The 15,147-nt window shown below is 37.6% G+C and overlaps 1 protein-coding gene across 3 annotated transcripts; it reads left to right on the top strand.

The window, feature by feature from the left end:
- The first annotated feature begins 5,363 nt into the window (after window positions 1-5,363).
- On the top strand, window positions 5,364-12,121 carry LOC308405033 (uncharacterized protein). 3 transcript variants are annotated; one of them, XM_080895414.1, is made up of 10 exons: window positions 5,364-7,042; window positions 7,468-7,573; window positions 7,932-8,050; window positions 8,153-8,569; window positions 8,653-8,878; window positions 9,058-9,207; window positions 9,901-10,119; window positions 10,206-10,359; window positions 10,441-10,550; window positions 11,113-12,119. In XM_080895414.1, exons 2-7 carry the CDS (start codon window positions 7,534-7,536, stop codon window positions 10,041-10,043), a joined length of 1,095 nt encoding a protein of 364 aa, XP_080751540.1. In that variant the 5' UTR covers window positions 5,364-7,042; window positions 7,468-7,533; the 3' UTR covers window positions 10,044-10,119; window positions 10,206-10,359; window positions 10,441-10,550; window positions 11,113-12,119. The 3 variants fall into 3 exon arrangements, with proteins under 3 accessions (XP_080751540.1, XP_080751541.1, XP_080751539.1); XM_080895415.1 differs by having other exon boundaries at window positions 5,364-7,573; window positions 9,904-10,119; window positions 11,113-12,121; XM_080895413.1 differs by having other exon boundaries at window positions 5,364-7,573.
- The last annotated feature ends 3,026 nt before the right edge of the window (window positions 12,122-15,147 follow it).

The raw sequence follows: 15,147 nt of genomic DNA, 5'->3' as shown, positions 1-15,147 counted from the left end.
TCATGAGTTTTAGACATCATGAGCACTTTACGTTCTGATGTAGAGTAGAAAAACGCTATATAAGAATCAGTCCATTTACTATTTACCCTTGAAGCAGCTGGGCTACAGCAGCAGAAGAACACACTGTGTCACTTCAGTCAGCTAAGCACAGGAGCTGACCATTCTGAGAATAGTTGGCAAGTGTTTGCAGACAAGTTGGTATCTTTCATGCAAACTATGCACATGCATTTTATTTCCATAGTGGCCAATGGCTACCAGATGGTCACAGGCTAGTCACTGGCACAGGGTCAGGGCCCCCTGAGGTGTAAATGGGACCAAAATGAGCAGTGAAAAACATATTTTCAGAAGGTGAGTGAAGGATAGAGGATTAGGGACAAGTAGACTCCTGTAAAAGTGGGATAGCTGATGCATAGTTAGCCTACTTTTTAGTATTATTACTCAAAGGGATGGTTCCCTTCCCACTGCGGTGATCAGGCTCCTCTATGTTTGTTCAACCGAGTGGTTCCATATGGAAGAACACACCAGTGCAGCATCTGGCAGCGCAGAGAGAAGAGACAAACAGGTCTCCGGCAGACACGTGTGTGTTCACAACAACTAACCACTACTGTACACAAGTCCTTATGTCAGCTGCATGCGTCAGGATGATGCTTTCCTTTTTTGGGGGGGGGAAGAGTTCCTTAAAAAACATTTTCTATGTCAGACATTCTTTAATAAACAAAAAGTAACCACAAAGGCTTAAACGACTGGTTGGCGTTGCTTGGTAAAAGCACAATGGTTTTAACACTTCCTTAGATGGGGAATTTTGCCCCAAGTAAGGAAACATTATTTTATTAACCTCCTTGTAGTCAAACACACACCAGAAGGCAAAGAACAAACACATTTAAGCAATTAACAGGCTACCACGGAGCATAAAGACACATGGTACACTGTTTGGTTCAAACTCCTAGAGAAAATATGTTAATTTCTAAAGAAAGCCCAGACAATTACAATACTGTAAAAGTCACACAGATGCACGCAGATTTGTTTCTGACAATAGTGAGCAGCATGTCTGTTTTATGGATCAGAGTACAGTAAATATATATCAATATAATTGTTGTAGGCTTACCATAGTGCATTGAACATCTTTATAAACGTATTAGTGCAGTCATTAATCAAACTATATGAGGCTGTGAAGTACATACATAATTCAGCCTCTTAAATGTAGTCGAGAAAAATTGTAAAATAACACAAAAAGAGGAGCTACAAACTACATTTCAGCCTAGTACTCAGGCAGATGTCCTTTGTTACAATCAAGCACTGCTATGCCCTAATTGCTTCAGACATTTAAAAATATCCAAGTACATAGTTTGAATTTTTGCACCGAACCATCTTGTGTTTACTCTCAGTTCTGGCTTTGAGCTGTCATTGGTGCAATCAATGCATGTGTAAACCCAATGTGTTAGCGCAGCCCAACACAGCGAGCAGGATTATTACCAACAGTAGAACTCTGATCCTTCGACATCCAAACATTCCTCATCCCGTGGAGAGAGGTGATGGTTTTGGGTGTTGAAGAGGAAGTTAAACAATGACTCACTTTACTGACAGGCAAGAGCAAATCAATATCACATGTCAGAGAAAGTCCTATTACAGCAAGTGCTCACCTTGGTAGTTTTTTTCTTTTTTTGTTTTGTTTTGATTCTTTTTCACCTGAGTTTAAACACTTGAACATTTTGAGAAGTCACCGCTTGTTACTTTTAAATGGCATAAATAGTAGCGGCAAGCATCTAGCTTGCTTTTAAGCCTCCCATGGTCCTCTTTGCCCTGCTTTTAGTTCCCCCTTCCTTGCCTCACGTGGCCTGCAGTCTTTTTGGGGAGGGGGCTGAAGATGAGGCACTGGGAGTATGAAATGGGGGGACTGGGTGTAGATGTTGTTAACCCTTGTTTCACACCAGCTGCTCAATATGGGAGGGTCACAGTTCAGCCTGTTGCAAACTTAATATACATCAGGTGTTCTTCATTTTTCAACACCACTGGCCCTTTTTAACGTGGACGTACACTAGCAACACTATGACCATTAAGTTCCTGCAGTGGTGCTGAGCGTAGATGTGGTCACATTTATAACTTTTTACCTGAAACACTGAATTATTGTTGGAAGCAAAGCTGCACAGTTAGTCAAAACCATATCATGAATCTTACTCCTATTTCAAAATATAAAAACAAGTTCTTTCTGTAATAAAACCTTTTGACTGTGGCTGAGTAAATTTGTTACAGTCACTGGCATATCTTTCATTGGACTGTATACCATTGCCTTACTGTAACTTATTTTATTGGGCATAAATGTCTCAGCGCTGCCATAGACCATGCACAGTAGATGGTAAACAAGCTTTCAACTGCTCGATCAAACTGTCAGTCAAAATGCTCCAACACAGAGCTCACAGCACAAACCAGTTCTGCTTTGCCTCTGTCTCGTACAGCCTGATTCACACTTAACATCAGTGTGGTTAGGCAAGGGCATCAGTTTCTTTGCCTCCACGCCGTGACTGTCATTTAGAAGTGAAAAAAGTCAGTTTCTGCTTTTCTTAACGTCAAACTGCCGTGGTTAAAGAAACACGCACAGCTCACTACACCTGCAACCTTCATGGTTGTTATTCTGACTCTGGTGATGGAGTGGGAGGGATTCGGCTGAGGCAGGCTGGGCAGGGAGGAGAGTATATGATCACTGACCCTGGAGATATGCACTGCAAATTATCTGGTGCTTGCCATGATTTAAAATCTTATTTTTAGACAGGCCAGATTATTTGCCTTGTTTTAAAAAAGATTTACTTGTTTCTAAGTCTGGATTTTAGATAATAAACTTAAATCGAGAATAACCATATAATTGTGTCTATATTAGTACAGAAATCCAGAAATGGGAAGAATAACTCTTAAAATAGCCTACATTAGGTCTCTCACCAGATGTCTCTCAAAATATCACTTGTTTCAAGATAGAGTGACAAACTCAATTTGCTTGATTTAGGAAATTCACACAAGGCATCTGTTGAAAATATTATTTATTCAAAATCATGTCTGACTTCAAAGTTGTACATATAAGGGAAAAAAATTAACCACAATTTATGATACAAATCACATTTCAAAGACAGCTGTTTGTCCCAGCATGCCAGCATTATGTGGTACAACATTGACATTGGTTTAGGGAACATTTAATGACTGTCAACTTATATCATCACAAACTACACTAAGCCAATACTTGGTGCAACCCTAATCTTAAGGGTGATTTCTATGGGAAATAATATCAGAAAGACTGTATTTGATTGGAACAAACACACTGTCCTTAAAACTAATAGAAAAGTATGAAGTGTAATCAATGAGCTCATGGGCTAATTCTGTAGCTTGAGCAACAATGGGCACAGTTACTTCATATGCCAATAAGTCTTCATTTAAATTCAAAGTTTCATAGCATTGGTACTCAAAAGCAATAAAAGATGAGTCAATCAAAAAGATATCCTTTATCAGTCCAAACACAGGGAAAGTGCCATCCACATCTGCAATAATCATGGACTTCCCAGCAATGTATTTATTGCCATTTAGAACATACCATTTCACTGAGACAACAGACTGCATGACATCTATTCCAAAAAATTCTTTAATTTTTTTCCTAACATATTCATTATTTTTAACAGCTGATACTGGCCCGGATTCCTTTTCTTTCGCAAAAATAGGATGTTCAGTGCCTATTTCATTTTGACAACACTCAAGAAATTGATTGTGGTTTGCTAGGGATTTACAAACATTTTTAAAATTTAACTTAGAAGCCCACTGTTTAAAATAGGAGTGCTTTGCCTCAAAGCGCATGCACATACTCCTTATTAAAGGTCCAAGGGATAAGATTTGACTGGGAAGATGCAACATATAATGTTGCTTAGGTATTATATTGGCTTCGGGAAAAAGTTGCTTGAACTGATACAGGTGTTCTTCAATCATATTTCTCAGTTGCAATACAGTTTGTAAAGAAATAATGGGAGCAAGAACTATTTGAACTATCATAATTAACTTTCTAATAAATACAACATACTCACTCTCCACACCATACAAAAGAAAAAGTAATATTTTTAAAAGAATTAGCATCTGTCCACAAGACTGTTTCAATTTGTTGTCGTTAGCCGCTAAAGTGCCAAAGCTAATAGGACATGGTTTATCCCGTATTTCAAGAGGTGAGTAAGGAAAATTTTGAATGTCTGAATTAAACTTGTCTAATTCCAATTGTCCTGAGAGAATTAGGTGTTTTAATACAAATTTAACTTCCATTGATGCAACACCTTCAAAAATAACATGCATTATGTCCTGTGGAGTTTGTTTGATCAGGTCAAATGCAGGAACATCAACTAGTCTGCTTCTTCTATTAATTCCATAAGTAGTTTTGAGGGACGCTTTCAATAAATCTGTGCTTGCTTTATCTATTTCAAAACACTGCCTGATATGTTTCTCCAGAGTTCTTTGAACAAACTTCTTCTCCTCAAAAACACTTTGCATATCATCAAAGTTGCATTCACAGTGTCTACATTTGCTATAAGCAAAACCAATCCCTTCTTTAAAGCCAGCAATCTCATGCTGGGCTAGCGTGTCTCCGCAAATGGCTATAACAGCACCAAACAATTCAATTTCACCATTTGACATTTCAATCCTTACACCATTGTAAAGCAGTGATAGATCTTGAAGTATTCTTTTCAGTACAACATCAATACCCCACTGAGAAATGTCACTTGCTTTAGCAATAGCAAGAAGTCGTATTGCAGCTAACTTTGACCTAAATTTTGGATCAATATTTCCTAAAGTATAATAAAACATGACCAATTTGTTTGCAGAAGCATGGGACCCTAAGGGGTTACATATTTCAATTTCATCTGTGTACAGTATTAATTGCAATGCATTTGGCCTCTGAGAAAACAAGGGGTGAGATGTAAAGAGGGACCCGTCTCTAAAATCATAGAAGAATCCCTCTCTGCTTCTTTGTGGTGCAGTGTTCAACATGGTAAAGATTCTCTCATTAGTCATTAACTGCTTTAGACTTTCAATTAATGGTACATAGTAAAAACTTTTGTTCCTTAAGGACATGACCCTTGAAAGACCTTGCTTTACCCAACATATCTTCTGGGATACTACTACTTCCTCGGCGTTGACTGGACAGAACATTTCCCCTATGGCTCTACACTGTCCATATGCAATGGTGGAGAAAGGATCCATGAATTTATCAAATGTAGCCAAAGCCTCATCTTGAAGCTGAGTGGTTCCCTCGGCATTATCTTCAAACACTGTCTTCATTCTTTCCTTGAGCGTATCCAAAAGAACAGCCTGATACTGTTGCACTCCTGAGATGATATGTTTGACCGTTCTCTGTGAAAACATTTGAAACAAAAGTAACTTATTCTGCATTTATATTAAAAAAAAAATTCTGAATTCCATTATGAACAAGTAAGACATTGATTGCCTTATGTAATGTATTGATCCATTAAGACTATAACATACCTGTGATAAGTGGCACTGTTCTTGAACACTGATAGCAAAAGCTGCAGCAGATCTGGTAATATCGTGTCTGGTAAAGGATGTTGTAGCAACAGCTTCTTCCTTTAGAGCAGAAAAACAAAGTTAGTCCAAACTCCTGGCCAATTATAGAAATTCTTACATAACAGGTATAATCAGTTACACCTAATGATTGGTCCATTAAAAAACAAAGTGCATGACAGTGATTAGTGTTACAGTTGTGAATATTCAATATAATATAAGATAATATAATATTCATTCTTTGGAATAAAGAAAAAAAAATGGAAAAGAAATCAAAGACAAAGAAACAATAAAAAAGGGGTTGTCCATTGTTTTGATGAGGCTAGGGATTGGATTCATGAGAATGAGATTTTATCTTTTTAAATAATGAATTTTTGTTCGCACTTAGATATTAGTTTCTTTACATGTTTGTTGTATTTATTAAATTATTTATGTATTTTTAAATCACGTAATTTAGATTTGCACTTAGAATTTATGTTAGTATTAGTATATGGATATATTTTATTGTATGCATTTATTAATTTATTTAATTTTCAAAAAAATCATTCTTATCCATGTTTTGGCAGTATTTCTAGCCAACAGATTTTTTTACAGTGCTTCCAAATACTCTGTGTCTTACCTGAAACTGTAATTCCTACGAGATACCCAAATTGCTGTCACATTGAACGATTTAAACGCGCTGAGAGTGTCTTTGATGCAAACTTCACCAGGAGACATGCCAGCCGCAGAGTGTGTGCCTTCTCCGGCTGCAGCATAGCCTGTACTATCTACACTGAACTGCTATTCTGTTTATTTGTTTTTCATTTCATCCTGCAGGATGAAATTGTGATTTAAAATCCAACCATGGTGGAAATCGCTTGTAACAGTTTGAAGAACAATATCTAGCGGTATAATATCGCGAGATCTCGTTAAATTTCTCTTGATTAAAAATGGAGAAAATGATTAAAAGTAATATAGGACCAAATACGAGGAGTTAGACATAGCTAAATTTGTCATCAGAAGCCACACTACATTTTATTTAGTTTAACACTTACCGTGATCGGGCTGTCAACAACCTGAGGCTCCTGCACTTCAGCCAAAGATCCACCAGTTGATATTTCCACGGTGCTGGTTGTTGTTGCAGTACTACAGTTGGCAAAGACTGAAACACCAAAATTTTCCGATCCTAAAGAGTGGGATGTTGGGGGGATCCTCCATCCTCTTGGTGGGCTTCCATTCGTCAAATACAGAGGGTGCGTCCGTTTAATGTGGCGAAAGAATGAGTTAAAAACTCTGAAATCTTGTTCACAGCCATCTATTCCACAGTAAACCCAAAAATCCTGCCTTCGACCATGAGCTGCATTTATGTGGCTAAGGAGCACCTTCAGAGTTAAAGAAACAAAGATAAAACAGATCATACATCTCCAGAGCGCCATGGTGAACTGTTTTCGCGCAGTAGCAATGCAGCTTTACTTTACCGCTCTCCACTGAAGGCCACAGATGAGAGTGTGGGACCATGGGAAAGGTAGGCAATTTTAAAAATATATGCATCCTTAATTATCCAATTTTTCAGGTTTAAATTACATCAGTTATATTTATTTTTAGGCAATAAGTGTTTAAGACTGAATTTATATTTTTATTTTCTTTTTTTTTACTTAAAAAAAATTAAATATAAATAATTTTCTGCATGCGCATTCTCAGTTCCTGTCGTGACGTTACTTTCACGCGGGACAAACTCTTTTCCCCTGCTTTGTTAACCATCAGGACCGTTAGGAAGATCAAAATTATTTATCTAAACAAAGTGAACAGTAATTTAAGGTTGGTAACATTAAGTTGATTTGAAAAATACTATGGTACAACGGTGTTATTAAGATAAAGTCGTGTTTTGTGAGGGCTGCTAGTTAGCAATCTAGCTAATGTGTTAACTTTAGCTAAATGTTCTTATTTAAGCCGTAGGATATTTCCAGGTACTGTGAGTGGAGGCTTTGGAACGAACTAGAGAACTGCTGTCACGGCATGGACAACTTTGACGATGCCATACTGTCTGTGTTGCAGGGTAAGTCTTATTTTTCAGTTATTTTGGTACGTTAGCTAAGCAGCCTTAGCATCTGTTAGCATCATTTCTGAAACTTGGAGCTAGGATTGCACTCTACTCTGAACTTTATCCACATTATAGCCTTGAGCTGTCTTTGCCTAAATAGACTTGGAACATCATTCTTGAAGACAGCCAAAAATAGTTTTATTGCATTCCCAAATATTTGATAAACTGTTTTAAGTTTGACATTTTATCCTGTTAATATTACTTATTGCTAAAATACATTTATTGACAAAAAAAATGACCTCAATATGTAATAAGCCACGCCCAGGAAAAGAGAAATAAATATCACTTTTGAAGTTGTTTTTCTCTTTTACAGCTGCGAATATTGATGAGGAAACTTTGAGGAGCTTTACCCGGGATGACCTAAAGGATCTTTTTCCGGGCCATGAAAATTTCTTCCGTAGAAAGAAGATTTGGGATTTTATCAGCCAAAAGGTAAATACACATTATACCACTAAGAAGATGATTACTGTCCATATTGTCTAGCATTAATTTGCCTAATTGTGTATTTTTGTTTATATCCCACAATTGTTATAGTTTAAGAGTACTGACCAAGATGCCAACACTTTCCATCGAAGCGAGAGTAACCCCTTAGGCTTTGATGTGTCACAATGTCAGCCTCAAACTTCCACTCCCATTTCCTACACTGCTGACAAAAAAATGAAAATGCCAGACCCACCAGAGTATGTGGTGTATACAGATTCAGAGTTGGACATGGTGCGCAGTCAGTACTTTGCATTGCTCCACAGTGGAAAGGAAAAGGACTGTAGGATGTCGAAGGAGCTATGTTGCAGACTTGTAAGGAACACCGTCACCAGCATGGTTGCAATCCTCCGTGCTAGTCCCATGGGGAAAGAAGTAACATACCCCTCCAAACTCGAAATGAGAGCAATGTCGCAGAAGATTGTCGACTATTACCCCATGTTACGTGATGCTGACACACACATGCCATACGTAAGTCATTCTTTACCCACTACAATATCTAAAATTGAGTGAGATAATAAAATGATGTACAAATATATATTATTTTACCACAGCTGACCATCTACACCAAACTGTACAAACGACTCCAAAATATGAAGTCTCCAAGGAAGAGGCAGGGCTCCATGCCACAACGAGGCAGGCCCAGGAAGACTCTTTTCAGCTCAGATGACACAGACAATGGGACTGAAGGTGACCTAAGTGGTGAAGCAAGTGGTTCAAGTGACTATACCATACTTCTTGAGAGCAATGATGACCTCAGTGAGGATAACTCAAATGCAGGTGTGTACTTTGGTCTGCTGTACTAATGACTTTTGGACATCTAAAACTTCAAAGAGACCACCTGCCCTCAGTTTTCTGTTCAGAGTGCATCACAAGATTTATACAGTGTTGAGTATTTTCCTTAACTTTCTAGCTATTCCCTGTTATTACATTCTGTTCATCTTCTGTTTTTTCCTCAGAGAAAGAATCCCAATTGCCGCTACCCTCCACTGTACCAACTACGTCAAACAATACTACCCTGGCTTTACCACTATTATCCAAGTCAGCCTCATGCTCTGCACCCAGGGCTGATATAGGTCCTTCAACTGCACCTCCAGATGATGTTGTTGGTAAGTCCACCATCACCCTTATCTACCTCTGTCTGACTGTGGTTCCTCTTACAGCTCTTTCCAAAATATGGTTGCAGCAATGAACCCCGTTCTAAGTGTTTATTCCATAAATCATAGTGGTTTGGCATTAACTCGAGTAGGTGTGTAAAATCAACATATGATAGATCCCTCATTCCAGTTTGCCAGTTAGCCATAGTAAGTATTTTAACACTTTGTGTTGTAATGGGTGTTACTCAGTGCTGATTATTTACACATGTAAATCCTCATGCTGGTCACATCTATCATGCCTTATCACAGTGTTTCTGTCATAGATCAAATTACCTAAAATATTTTTATCCATCAGCTCATAATCACTGTTCACACTGATGTGAACGATATACACAGTAAACAACCTTTACCTTATTTTCACCACAGTTTTATTCACGGGCATCTTAAACTGTCGTTTTAATATTTGATTCTGTTCAAACTAACAATTAACATAAATCCATGATCATTATAAGAAAAGGACACAAAGGGAAATGATCAGGACATATAGGGTCAGTTCATTACTCAAACATATTTAACCTAAACATTAATTCTCAGAAATATTATACTTAAAAACAACCATGCAACTAGAAATGACTGATTAGAAAAATCTGAATTTTGTGAAGTCTAGTTACACCATGTCTTACAATTGCTCTTTGCTTTCCCTAGCAGACCATGACAGCCTGAAGATGCAGGCAAGACATTACAAAACCTTGAGCAACATGTACAGGAAACCCAATGCAAAACCCAACCAAAGTGACGTTGCTCAAATTTTGGACCTGGAGTTTGAGGCCAGACGAACTTTTATTTGACGCAGATATTACAAGGGAAGAAGACAGGCCCAGAAAAATATTTGAAGCATACCCGTGCTTCAAAGACATACAAAATGTAAGTTCAACTACCTTCAGTTAAATTCCTTGCTTTCTCTGGATAGGTTTAGTTAGTTTGACTAACTGAGCACAACTTTGTCATAGGCGATGGATGAACTGCGTCGCATCATTGGTGGCTCCAACTGCAAATACATAGATCAAATGAAGGGTCGATGGGCAGAGTTTTGTTCGAAAGTGCAGTTCTATGGCATTTGGAAGAAGGTCCTGAAACCTCCTCTCCCCTTGGATGTACGTGGAGGTAAGTGGCCTTTTCATACATTAAATCCACACATCAGATATGTTCGGATTGCTTTGTTGAGATACTTTTCTCTGTTCACAGTGGATTTTACTGTCACTCTCTTCAATGCACTTCCATCTCTTTTTCCTTCAAAAACTACACCACCAAAGCGGCTGGGAAGTGCCAGTGAGGCTCTCCTTCATATCCTCAAGGTGAGAACAGCTGCAATACCAGCCACTGTAACTTGTACTCCATTTACTTGTATTGTTATTATTAATATTATTATTTTGCTTTTCCTGCTTAATAAGAGTAGGTCGAAGTTCAATTCAGCAGGGATTAAATTACTCCTTATTCAGGATTTCTTAATTGTTATTCAAAACCTACTCCAGAGAGGCAGCACAGAGCAAAAGCACATTGCAGTTAGGATACAAGTAGAAGCAGTAAAATGATATATTTAAAAAGGCCTTCAAAAACTAGAATATGTAACAAAGTTAAAAGAAATTGTTTTAAAAAACAAATGAGAAAAAAAGCACAAATAGACATGATAAAAATGCTGCAAATTAGAGAAAATTCATGCTCAGAATTAATACATTTCCAAAATTTCATATTTATGTAAGTCAGATATTTTATATTTATTTCTTCTATTCCAACAGTAAATCAGTTGGAGCATTCTAAACTCTTGATATTGCTATTTGTGTCTTAAGCTGTTTGGATGCACAGCAACCCTTTCATTGAAAATCTTGAAGAATTTGTCCTTTTTTTGTGCTTTTCTAGCCGGGTGAAGATGCAATGCTATACCTGGAGAAGCGGCCTCTCTCCTCCCCAGTGCTGCTTTTTGATGGAACAACCAGCATTGTTGCTGTAGGAAACATACCAGTGACCACTCTCCCCTTGGAGGATTTCTGGGAAGGAATGTTGGTGTTGATGGCATATTACTACACCTTGCACTTAACATACCCAAAATGTGTTGCAACGGTCCTCTCTGTCATACAAACTGAGGTAATCACTGATGCCATCCATGATCAAGATGCCACTAGTGCATATAAGAAAGCAATAGCTGAGTGGAAGTCGTTCTTTGAAAAATAGGTGAATACCAAGCAGGATTTTATCAGGTCATTTGCAGTTTGTTTAGTTTTGTAGTACGTTTGTACAACTTTGTTCCTAATTTGCCTAGCAATGTCCTGAGAAACGGCTTTACTTAAGATGCTTTACAAATGAAAGTTGTTGTTTTTTTTTCTTAGTGACACTTTACCTGAGGCATGTAAAGTTTTAAGTCAGTAATGCCATTATTTATAACATTGTGAGACTATGTGACTGTCACAAAAGTTTAAGGCCAAAACTGTAATTTTTTTTCTGTGTTTAGGCCTTTTAAAGGGTTGATTTAGACTTTTAGGGATTGTGCAGCAGCCCTATTTTGTTTAAAAAAAAGGATTTTGTTCTCATGAGAGAAATAAATGTTGGCATATCACTCTTGTCCTGGTTTTGATTTCAGTAGAAGCCAAGGAGTAGGAAAAAGGTCTGTTTTAAGGGTTTTTTTGCCTGGATTTAATATTGATTCGGCTCTATTTTAAGATAAGCCAACCTGAATCAAGAAACAAATTAATCATATTTCACTAATATTGAGTAGTTTTTCATAGTATTAGAACTATTTTTCTCGTTGCAGTGCATTCATTTGCTGCAAGTAAGAATTCAAAACATAAAAAAAGACTGTAATTTAGCATATTTAACTAATATTTGGGACTTGATATCAAGTAATTTTATCTTAAATTGAGCTCTTTAAAGCTTATTTTAACCCTCTTCAATTCTCAAATGTGTTCTTTTATTTCTGGATTAAAAAATCTTATTTCAAGATTTCTTATTAAGTAAAATAAACTTGCTGCATGGACAGATAATTTCACTTGTTTTCAGTGCTTTTTGTATCAAATGTAGTATTTTTTTCCTAAATATAGACTAGCCATTTTTGCAGTGTGGTCACCATTATCTCACCTCTAATTGTTGATTGATCTGAGAGGCCCTGGAAAGGTGGGTTCCTCAAGCTTTTTTTCCCATGCAGATTAAATCGTACAGCTTAAAGTTGTTTCAAACAACATGGTTGCTGGCGGGTCAAAGGGCAACTGCATACTAGTGGCTAATGGTAGCAAATAATGTCAATCACGCCAAATGAGCTGCTGGTGAGTCTCGCTTTTGCTTCTCACTGGAATCTGAGGAATGAACTGGATGACAGCTATTCTCTCCAAAGAAAGCAAACCCTTTTTATCTTAGATTGGAAGATCACTTTTTCTGTCATTTCCCCCCTTTTTTGATAGATATAAATGTTCAACATATTAACACTAATGAGCTAAAGCTAAAATGCTAGCTTACGTACTAGCAATACCGGTGACTAAATAACAATGTATGTATGCTAACACTGTTGAACAAGGCCAGTCCTGGTCCTGCAAAGGCCCTTGTGCATGGCTACATAGGGAAGGGACATCTGGGAGCCGTAATCTAACCAGAGATGTAACATTCCCATAGCTCAGTAGCCCTCACCCCAGGTCTCTTCCACCGCTATAGCACTTTCCACCCAACCCTTCACCCTCCCAGCCTCCTTCATGATCTTCCCGCTTGGCTCCCAGAAGCAGCATGACTGCAGGGGAGAAGCAGCAGACAGGATTAAGGTGTAGGGGGGCCAGCTGCAGAGGTTCACTGCATTTAGATTTACATCTGTCCCCTAAGAGAGATCAATAACCTTTAATGTGGGAACTGTCAAAGCTGTGCGACCTCATATTTTAACCTCAATATTTTCGGGTGCTGTTTTGTCACATTGAATAAAGACTTGATAAAACATCCAGTTGAACTTCAGCCTATTTCCGTCTAAAATTGAAGTGTTTATCAGTGTGTGTGTTTCTGTGTTGGTGTTGAGAGGACAAGTGGCAATGAAAAGAGAATAAGTTAGGATGGGTTATTTCAGAAAGAAAGCTCAGTAAAAATTCTTTGAATGAAAAACACACACATGCCACTCTCAGCTTTAGCAGTTTTATGGTCCAGGTTTAGCACCATGCTGCATCAGAGTGATTGATGTACCTCTCAGCAAGGACAATGTGCCGGGTAACTGTCTGTGTCAGGGAGGGCTGCTAGTGCACTCCAGCTGGCCTAAAGTGTGTGCATGTGTCACACAGCAGAGCAGAAACTGTAGTGAGTGATGAAATGCAGAGATAAAGATTCTGAACACTTACTATCTTTTGGGTTGTTTGGTCCTTTAAATGTGTAATAAAAGCTAGTTGTAAATTAACCACAATAAATTAACCCCTGAGACAGGCTACACATATTTTACTGATATTATAATGTAGTATAGTGGTAAAACAAGTAGACAAAATCTACTTTGATTGACAAATATTACACTTAATGTTATACTTTGAAGTAAAATCATTTTATTTATTTATTTGTTAATTAGGTCTGAAATGCAGTGTTTCTGTTTGTGCAGCACAGCATTTCTGGTCAAATAGCAAAATAATACCAAGATTGCAAAAAAGAAGAAAAAAGAAAAAAAGAAAAATTAAGGATCATAATATATTCACTTAAAAAAATCCACAAGTCCTTTTGTGAACTTGCTTATAGGAACTATTTTCTTTTACCATTTTCTATCTAGCAGGTGCTTCACTGTGAAAAAAATTATAAAAGCTTAATTGAGCTGTTATGTTAGCTACCTATATCTGTTTACTATAAACTTCAATCTAATTTATTTTATTTAAAGTGGCAAATCCCAACAACAGTCTTGTAAGGTATAGACCCTACAATAATAGAGAGAAAACCCAAGAATCAGGTGACTCCTTATGAGTGAGCACTTGGTGACAGTGGGAAGGAAAAACTCTCTTTTAACAGGAAGAAACCCCTGGCAGAGCCAGGCTCAGGGAGGGGCAGCGATCTGCTGTGATCGGGGGTTAGAGGAGGAAGACAGGATAAATTTACAAGCTTCAGTATAGCAAGCACATTTGACTTAACCTCAAAGAGAAATTAATATCAGCATTAAAGATATAAAACAATATAACTTGATTTTCTAGTCCACTTTAACTTTTAGTGATATAGCTGGGGGGTGGCTACAAGAGGACACAACCTAACAGTTAATCTTAATAGGTTACTATCTTGCAAGAGTGACTTTTTTTCAAATCCACAGGGTCATGATTTGCAGCATGCATCATCTCTGCATTTAATATCTGCAAAACTCTAACAAAAACTGCTTTTAATGAATTATTATTCATAAACACAGGCAACTTTTAAAAATAAATAAATAATGGAGCTGATTGAGTCTAAGCTATTTCCAGATAACTGTTCATGAGTTTGATATGCAAGCATTATATTTAGAAGATAGTCACAGCTGTTGGTAAATGTAGAGGAGAAAAAGTGCAGTGGCTGTCACTTAAGCCACTGCAATGGAGTAGAATTAGGTTAGAAAAAACACAACAGCACCCTCTATTTAAATGTACTCGGATACTTTCCACTACTACAGGGGCTCTGTGATTCATGACATGAGTTTTTGAGTTCTTGTACCCAAAAAACTCCCTCAGCCTTAGCCTGATCTTTTAACTCTCTATCCCTCTTTGTTCTAAGTGACAGACAAGAGCTATATCACAGTAAACCACAATGACACTCAAAAGCAAGTATTTTTACAACCTGCAAGCATCAGTGACCAAATCTAAAAGATTGGTTAATTCCGTTGTTGACCTGATTAGCGACCAGTGGATGTGTCTATGAGAGGCAACCAAGCCTTTTCAACTCAGCAAGGTGCCAGGGAGAGAAGGTAATGAGCTTTAAGCTGCACTGCTATGCCTT

This window comes from Rhamphochromis sp. 'chilingali' (genome assembly GCF_963969265.1).
Source record: "Rhamphochromis sp. 'chilingali' genome assembly, chromosome: 11".
In the NCBI taxonomy this organism is placed as follows: domain Eukaryota; kingdom Metazoa; phylum Chordata; class Actinopteri; order Cichliformes; family Cichlidae; genus Rhamphochromis; species Rhamphochromis sp. 'chilingali'.
The sequence above is the reverse complement of the archived record's forward strand: the minus strand, read 5'-3'. Positions and strand labels throughout refer to the sequence as shown.

Excerpts from the sequence above, each read along its gene's own strand:
- LOC308405033 (XM_080895414.1), top strand. The coding sequence starts at position 7,534 with ATGGACAACTTTGACGATGCCATACTGTCTGTGTTGCAGG. Across the intron at positions 8,051-8,152 it reads GGGATTTTATCAGCCAAAAG|TTTAAGAGTACTGACCAAGA; the intron begins GTAAATACACAT and ends CAATTGTTATAG. Across the intron at positions 8,570-8,652 it reads CTGACACACACATGCCATAC|CTGACCATCTACACCAAACT; the intron begins GTAAGTCATTCT and ends ATTTTACCACAG.